Source organism: Staurois parvus, unplaced genomic scaffold (genome assembly GCF_062004578.1).
Source record: "Staurois parvus isolate SC_StPar_1 unplaced genomic scaffold, SC_StPar_1.0 ptg000168l, whole genome shotgun sequence".
Taxonomy (NCBI): domain Eukaryota; kingdom Metazoa; phylum Chordata; class Amphibia; order Anura; family Ranidae; genus Staurois; species Staurois parvus.
Window position 1 is genome coordinate 1,434,233 of NW_028317964.1, and position 9,058 is coordinate 1,443,290.

The following is a 9,058-nucleotide window of genomic DNA, read 5'->3' on the forward strand; positions in this document are numbered from 1 at the left end:
TTTTCTCAACCCTTCTTTATTTTTACCTGTTGATCCCACCTTCAACATACCTGGTGACAACTGTATTGTATCTAGGAGAAGTAGTATCGTCACCCTAGTAAGGAAATGTGTTCCTATATACCACCTTTCCATAACATTCTTTCCTTTCTTTCACTTGTTTAAAATCAAACCCTCTCTTCAAATAACAGGATATGACTGTGGACAAGAATAAAGCTATCTCATATGATAATTCACAGTGCATTTGCTCCAGGGGCAGCAGCAGTTCTGAATGACATCAGGTATAAACACTCTGGGGTTGATTTAGCAAAACCGGAGTATGCAAAATCTGGGGCAGCTCTACAGAGAAACCAATCACCCATATGGAAGAAAAATATATTTGAAATATATTTAAAAAATATTCTTCCCAAATATATTGCCATATATTTGAAATGCTAATATTTTGGCGATATTCAATATATTTCAAAATATATTTCAATCTCTCTCTCTCTCTCTCTCTCTCTGTATATATATATATGTATATATATATATATATATACACATACATACATACACAATGCATGTTGAAATGCATTTTTATTACAAAATATACTAAAAACATTTTTAAAAATACATTTCAAATATACTGTATGTCTTTAAAAATACAAGTCTACATTTTTTGGAATGCATTTACAAATATATGTAAATATATATTTTTTAAATATATTCTTCAGATTTTTTTTAACATATAAAAAAGTAATTTTAACATATATTTTTACATATATTTGTAAATGCATTCCAAAAATGTAGACTTGTATTTTTAAATACAGTATATTTGAAATGTATTTTTAAAAATATTTTTCATATATTTTGTGATGAAAACACATTTCAACATGCAGTGTATGTATGTATATGTATGTGTGTATGTATATATATATATATATCTCCTAGATTGTAAGCTCGAAAGAGCAGGGCCTTCTAACCCCTCGTGTATCACATTGTATTGGTATTGTTCTGTCCCCCTTTGTAATGTACAGCGCTGAGCGAACTATTGGCGCTTTATAAATACTGTATAATAATAATAATAATAATAATATATATATATAAAATATTGAATATGGCAAAATTGTAGCATTTGAAATATATGGCAATATATTTGGGAAGAATATTTTTCTAATATATTTCAAATATATTTTTCTTCCATGTGGGCAGCTTCCGGGTTTTATTGTCAAAGCTTAATTGAACAAGCTGAAGTTAGAAGCTGATTGGCTGGCATGCACGGCTGCATCAGATTTTGCACTCCCCTCTGTATCTAATCTGTTTTTGACACACAATATGCCTTTCAGTAGTTGTCGGTTCTAGGCACTTTATGCACAAAGGTTCCTGAAGACTGTTTATGAAAGAACACTTTACAAAAGAGAGCATGTCTTTATTTGTATTGGCACAGCGTGCACACAGAAAGGCTAGCAGAGCATTACATTATACACAACATATGCTGTACATCATTTTACCAGTGTAAAAATCATTGTCACCAAGTCCTCTCTCCAGATCTTGTGCTGGTGCTCAGCTCTGTCGCTTCTGCAGTTCGTCTTTGAGTTTATAGATTTGCCTTATAAACACTTTAGTAGGAAGAAGTTGCAAACAGCACCTCTAGGACAATTACATAATTTCCCAATCCTGGAAGCCTTCCTTACTGCACACTGCTCACCTACATCGCACTGGAAAATAAAGTGTGATTAACAGAGACATGTCACTCAAGATGCATACATTCACTTTCACTGTGCGGAGTCAATATCATGCTTATTTGTCACTTAACACATCAATTTAGAGCTGTACTTGTAACATCTCTTGTCATATATGTTTATATACAGTATGAATACATACAGATACTTCTCATGGTGAATACCTGTTGAGTCACCAGCATGGAGAATAATATATGCAAATAGAAAATCTTAGACAGCTATCATGATGCGTATAAATGGCAATTAGACACATTCCTAAATCAAATATAAATATGTATGTTTGGAGTGCCTGCTAACTAAATGAATACATATAAAACACAGTAAAAAATTACTTTTGCTTGGAGAAGCATAATTTGGAAGATATACAGTTTTGCATCCTTTATTGCAAAATAAGAGCATTTATGGTTTAGATTGGTGCAAAGTGTGCAGAAATGTAATAGTATGGTCTTTGCAGTCATCCAGATGGAGACACCCTCTATTATTTGATAATATAATTCCAGAGATTGTTGATCCAGGTAATATCTGATGGAGCTGGGGGATCAGGAAAGAATTTCCCTCCACTCGCCAGTAAGGCAAACTGGACCATGCTTTCTAGACATTTATTTGTTTTGCCTTCTTCTGGATCATCTGTAAGCATAGGGTTTTTAATTGGTTGAACTAGATGGAATTGTGTCTTTTTTCAGCTAACTATATGTAAATACAAATAACTGCAGCAATGGGAAACATAAAATACCCAACCTGTAATATAAAACTACATCCTAATTTTCATTATGTTAAAACAACATGAATATTTATTTTGTATGCACCAAGGTATGGCGTATTCCCTCTAGAAAGTGGAAAACTAACAAATAGAGAAAGTGTTCTTGCTTTTTACATATCTATGCAGTGTACAGAAGTCAGTATACAAAGATAACATTTCTGTCACTAGTTTGATTGGCAACAGGTAATATGTTGCTCTACATATCAGTGGCTAATATATTACTTTGAAGCAGCAAACACAAAGGTTAGAATTTAGCTCACTTACCACGGGTACTTGTCCGAATTTCTTTTCCCAGGAAGGTACTCGTTTGCTTTGTAACTTCTCCAGGACTTCCTGCAGAGCCCCCAGCTACAAAATATATACATTAACCTACATTGTTTCCTTGCCTAAACCACACAAGAACTAGGCACTATGACACAAAGCGAGATAATGGTGGCTGCCTGGTTGTATTGGAACTACAAGTCCCAAAATTGTGGAGCTACAGATTGCAAACCATTACAGTAAAAAAAAAGTCTTATGAAAGCTGTGGCCACTCAGCAGTGATCAAAGTCCCACCTTGACCTAGTCTGGTTTTTCTGGAACTACCCACACTAGAAGTCCCAGAAGTGTGGAGAGACAGATTGAAAACTATTGCAGTAAAATAATCTATTTGAAACGGTGGCCCCCCCAGCTGTTGTAGAAGCTCCACCATAATCTGGTCTGGTTGCTCTGGAACTACAAGTTCCAGACAATTGGAGCCACAGATTGCAAACCATTAGAATAAAATAATCTATTGGAAATAACGGCCACCCAACTGTTGTAGAAGTCCCACCTTATTCTGTTCTGATTGTTCTGGAACTACAAGTTCCAGACAATTGGAGCCACAGATTACAAATCATTACAGTAAAATAATCTATTTCAAATGATGGCCACCTAGCTGTTGTAGAAGTCCCACCTTGACCTGGTCTAGTTTTCTGGAACTACAAGTCCCAGATGATTGGAGCCACAGATTGCAAACCATTGCTGTAAAATAATTATTTTCAAATGGTGGCCACCCAACTGTTGTAGAAGTCCTTACTCGACCTGGTCTGGTTGTCCTTGAACTACAAGTCAAAGACAATTGGAGCCGCAGACTGCAACCCAATACAGTAAAAACATCCATTTTTTTTAATGGTGGCCAACTAGCTGTTGTAGAAGTCCCACCTTGACCTGATCTGGTTGTTCTGGAACTACAAGTCCTAGACAATTGGAGCTACAGATTGCAAACCATTACAGTAAAACAGTCTTCTGCAAGCTATGGCCAATCAGCTGTTGTAAAGGTTCCACCTTCACCTGGTCTGGTTGTTCTGGAACTACAAGTCCTGGAAAAGTGGAGCCACAGATTGCAAACCATCACTGTAAAACAAAATCATTTGCAAGCTGTGGCCACCCAACTGTTGTAAAAGTCCCAATTTGACCTCATTTGGCTGTTCAGGTACTACAAGTCCCAGAAAAGTGGAACCATATTTTGCAACCCCCTTGTCTGGTTGGTCTGGAACAACAAGTCCCAGAAAAGTGGAACCACAGATTGCAAACCATTGCAGTAAAAAAAAAAAAATATATATATATATATATTAATTTGCAAGCTGTGTCCAACTAGTTGTAGTATAAGCCCCTACTTGACCTGATCTGGTGGTTCTGTAACTACAAGTCCCAGAAGTGTGGAACCACAGACTGCAAATCATTGCAGTAAAATAATCCTTTTGCAAACTGTGACCACCCAGCTGTTGTAGAAGTACCAATTTGACCTCATCTGGTTGTTCAGGTACTACAAGTCCCAGAAAAATGGAACCATGTTTTGCAACCCCCTTGTCTGGTTGGTCTGGAACTACAAGTCCCAGAAAAGTGGAACCACAGATTGCAAACCATTGCAGTAAAAAAAAAAAATATATATATTAATTTGCAAGGTGTGTCCAACTAGTTGTAGTATAAGCCCCTACTTGACCTGATCTGGTGGTTCTGTAACTACAAGTCCCAGAAGTGTGGAACCACAGACTGCAAATCATTGCAGTAAAATAATCATTTTGCAAACTGTGACCACCCAGCTGTTGTAGAAGTACCAATTTGACCTCATCTGATTGTTTAGGTACTACAAGTCCCAGAAAAATGGAACCATATTTTGCAACCCCCTTGTCTGCTTTGTCTGGAACTACAAGTCCCAGAAAAGTGGAATCGTATTTTGCAACCTTCTTGTCTGGTTGGTCTGGAACTACAAGTCCCAGAAAAGTGGAACCATATTTTGCAACCCCTTGTCTGGTTGGTCTGGAACTACAAGTCCCAGAAAAGTGGAACCATATTTTGCAACCCCTTGTCTGATTGATCTGGAACTACAAGTCCCAGAAAAGTGGAACCACAGATTGCAAACCATTGCAGTAAAAAAATAATATTAATTTGCAAGCTGTGTCCAACTAGTTGTAGTATAAGACCCTACTTCACCTGATCTGGTTGTTCTGTAACTACAAGTCCCAGAAGTGTGGAACCACAGACTGCAACCTATTGCAGTAAAATAATCCTTTTGCAAACTGAGACCACCCAACTGTTGTGGAAGTGCCAATTTGACCTCATCTGGTTGTTCTGGTACTACAAATCCCAGAAAAGTGTAGCCACAGTTTGCAACCCCCCCACCCCAGATGAAGTAGGAGTCCCACCTTGTTCTGTTAGACCCCATAACTGAAGAGCACAAGTTGCAGTGGAGCCATGGGCTCCATGGATTGAGCTTACTCACCAGCTCTTTCTCACTGGAAGGAATGGCATCTTTTGGGTAGAAGTCTCGGAGTGCCCTGGTCTCCAGGTCTGAGCTGTCATCCTGTGCACAGACAGCGCTGATGATGAGGAGCAGCAGGCAGCTCCCTAGAGCCAGTGCGCGCAGCCTGGAGCTGTCCATGGTGCTGAGCCCCGACAATAGCCCGACAATAGACTGCCACTTACAGCTGGTGCCCAACACAGGAAAGCAGCGGTCGGGGGGCAGCTATGTTATAGAACGGTTAAAGCTCTCTATTTATCTCTTCCACTGGGATGTATGTTATTTTATTTGATGAGATCCTCCCATCATGACGCCAGTAAGAAGCGTGGGGGATGAAGCAGAAATCAGACAGATCCTTGTACTGGTGGAGCCTTTTGTTAAAGCAATCAATCAACATCCCCAGGCTATGCTGCCATGGCACAGGGGGCATGGAAGACTTATGTTTCCTCTCTGCTACTTCAAAGCAATTTAATTTTACTGTGAGAACTTTGTCAGACTGCATTTCCATCAGTTCTGCTCAGACTCCTAGGAAGCCTGAATATTCTAAATCCACATTTAAATCGAGATCCTAGGGCAAGTGGAAGCGTGAGGACACATAGATCATTGTTACATGCATCCAGCAGTTATTGCTTTGCTATATTAAATATCACGATGCTAACGACATAAATAACAAGCGAACGCCCTGCAGGGGTTTGTGTAGCAGATCAAGCCCATTTATAACCTTATCCTATCAGAAGATTTATTTATTACCAGTGTTATGTCTTTATTATGTTCAGGCTGTCTGCTGTGGAATGACAGGTTACAGCATGTCCTGACACTTTTTATTTCACATCCATAATTGATCTTGTATTTCGATCATGATTGGTAAGGTGCATTTGGGTTCCTTGATTCATCTTTTTAGCTTTCATCTGATTATAGAAATGGAAGAGTACTGGTCAGGTCAGATCCCCTAAAGCAATTGTTTCCAAACTGCGGCCTGAGGGCCGGACGTGGCCCTTTGCTAGCTCTTATCCGGCCTTTGGGGCACTATTGCTACCTCTGAGGCACTATTCCTAACACTGACACTAATGATGTGGCACTATTCCTCCCACTAATATAAATGATGAGGCACTATTCCATCCCCTGACACCAGTGAAGGGGCACAGTGCCATCTACTGATACCAGAGATGAAGCAATATTCCGTCCACTGACACCAACGATGGGGCATTATTCCATCCCTTGATACCCATGATGGGGCACTATTCCATCCACTGACACCAATAATGAGGCATTATTCCATCCACTGATACCCATGATGGGGCACTATTCCATCCACAGACACCATTGATGGGGCACTATTCCATCCACTGACACCAATAATGAGGCACTATTCCATCCCCTGATACTCATTATGGGGCACTATTCCATCCACTGATACCAATGATGGGGTACTATTCCATCCACAGACACCATTGATGGGGCACTATTCCATCCAGACACCATTGATGGGGCACTATTCCATCCACTAACACCAATAATGAAGAACTACTCCATCCACTGATGCCAATGATGGGGATGATGGGGCACTATTCCATCCACAGACACCATTGATGGGGCACTATTCCATCCACTGATACCATTGATGGGGTGCTGTTCCATTCACAGACACCAATGATGGGGTACTATTCCATCCACTGACACCAAAGATGGGGTACTATTCCTCATCCTACTGACAAAAGGCACTATGAAACTGAACACTATACCTGAGGCATTGTTTACTATCACTGGTGGCAGGCCTGGGACATTCTCTCCCCCACTGGCCACAATCCAACCCCCAAAGTCTAAAGGACAGTAAACTGGCCCTTTGTTTTGAAAGTTTGGAGACCTCTGCCCTAAAGCATAGTGAATGAGTTGAAGCTCTGCTGACTTCCACCATCCAATCTTGTGCAAGCAAAGTATTTTCCTTGCAAGCAATTGGCTATTCTTTGCAAAGTGAAATTTTTTTCGCACCACTAAGCTCCAAGGAAAATTTCCTTGCTAAGTGTGACTTCCCTTGCAAAATGAACAGTCTGTTTGCCTTTAGTAAATGAACCCATGGTGCCAATATGGGGCAGGCGAGCACAGTTGGAGGAGAGTTAGGGGGGTTGATTTATTAAAGGCAAGTAGCCTGTTCACTTTGCAAAGAGATTTTTCCATAGCTTAGTGAATGTGGTGAAAATTAATTTTGCAAAGAATCCCCACTTGCCAACCTACCACAGTACACATAGGTGCATCTCAATAAATTTGAATATTATTATTATTATTATACAGGATTCATATAGCACCAACAGTTTGCTCAGCGCTTTACAATATAACAGGAGACAATACAGCAACAATACAGTTCAATTCAAGAGGGTTAGGAGGGCCCTGCTCCTAGGAGCTTACAATCTAAGAATATCAAAAAGTTAATTTATTTCAGTAATTCAAGCAGTTATTTCTTTATTTCTATTTCTTCCAGCTAGTGAATACCCAAAATTCAGTAACTCGGAAAATTAGAATATTATATAAGACCAATAAAAAAAGGATTTTTAATACAGAAATGTTGGCTTACTGAAAAGTATGTCCATGTACAGTATAGTATGCACTCAGTACTTGGTCAGGGCTCCTTTTGCATGAATTACTGTTTCAATGCAGCATGGCATGGAGGCAATCAGCCCGTGGCACTGCTGAGGTGTTATGGAAGCCCAGGTTGCTATGATAGTGGCCTTCAGGTCATCTGCATTGTAGGGTCTGGTGTCTCTCATCTTCCTCTTGACAATACCCCACAGATTCTCTGTGGGGTTTAGGTCAGATTAGTTTGCTGGTCAATCAAGCACAGTGATACCATGATTATTAAACCAGGTATTGGTACTTTTGGCAGTGTTGGCAGGTGCCAAGTCCTGCTGGAAAATGAAATCAGTATCTCCATAAAGCTGGTCAGCAGAGGGACGCATGAAGTGCTCTAGACTTTCCTGGTAGAGGGCTGTGCAGACTTTGGACTTGAGAAAACACAGTGGACCAACACCTGCAGATGAAATGGCTCCCCAAATCATTACTGATTGTGGAAACTTCACACTGGACCTCCTGCAACTTGGATTCTGTGCCTCTCCACTCTTCCTCCAGACTCTGGGAACTTGATTTCCGAATGAAATGCAAAATTTACTTTCATCCGAAAAGAGGACTTTGGACCACTGAACAACAGTCCAATCCTTTTTCTACTGAGCCCTGGTAAGACGCTTCTAATGTCTCTGGTTCAGGAGTGGCTTGACACAAGAAATGTGACAGTTGTAGCCCATGTCCTGGATATGTCTGTGTGTGGTGGTTCTTGAAGAACTGATACCTGCCGTAGTCCACTCCTTGTGAATCTCCCCCAAATTCTTGAATGGCCTTTGCTTCACAATCCTCTCAAGGCTGCAGTTATCCCTGTTGCTTGTGCACCTTTTTCTACCACACTTTTTCCTTCCACTTAACTTTCCATTAATATGCTTGGATACAGCACTCTGTAAACAGCCAGCTTCTTTAGCAATGACCTTTTGTGACTTACCCTCCTTATGGAGGGTGTCAATGACTTTCTTCTGGACAACTGTCAAGTCAGCAGTCTTCCCCATGAGTGTGCAACCTACTGAACCAGACTGAGAGACCATTTAAATGTTTAGGAAACCTTTACAGGTGTTTTGAGTTAATCAGCTGATTAGAGTGTGACACAATGGGGTTTATTTACTAAAGCTGGAGAGTCCAAAATCAGACTCCCTTCTGCATAGAAACCAATCAGCTTCCAGGTTTCATTGCCAAAGCTTCATTGAACAAGCTGAGGTTAGAAGC

General features: G+C 40.1%; 1 protein-coding gene across 1 annotated transcript; it reads right to left on the reverse strand.

Annotated features, from left to right (window-relative positions):
* Window positions 1-1,384: 1,384 nt before the first annotated feature.
* LOC149462774 (cocaine- and amphetamine-regulated transcript protein-like) lies at window positions 1,385-5,517 on the reverse strand. The gene is made up of 3 exons (XM_089676400.1): window positions 5,222-5,517; window positions 2,743-2,826; window positions 1,385-1,694 (listed from the first exon to the last, which is right to left on the reverse strand). Exons 1-3 carry the CDS (start codon window positions 5,378-5,380, stop codon window positions 1,587-1,589), a joined length of 351 nt encoding a protein of 116 aa, XP_089532526.1. The 5' UTR covers window positions 5,381-5,517; the 3' UTR covers window positions 1,385-1,586.
* Between the last annotated feature and the right edge of the window lie 3,541 nt (window positions 5,518-9,058).

Excerpts from the sequence above, each read along its gene's own strand:
- LOC149462774 (XM_089676400.1), bottom strand. The coding sequence starts at position 5,380 with ATGGACAGCTCCAGGCTGCGCGCACTGGCTCTAGGGAGCTGCCTGCTG. Across the intron at positions 2,827-5,221 it reads CTTCCAGTGAGAAAGAGCTG|CTGGGGGCTCTGCAGGAAGT; the intron begins GTGAGTAAGCTC and ends TATATTTTGTAG. Across the intron at positions 1,695-2,742 it reads AATTCGGACAAGTACCCGTG|TGCGATGTAGGTGAGCAGTG; the intron begins GTAAGTGAGCTA and ends TTTATTTTCCAG.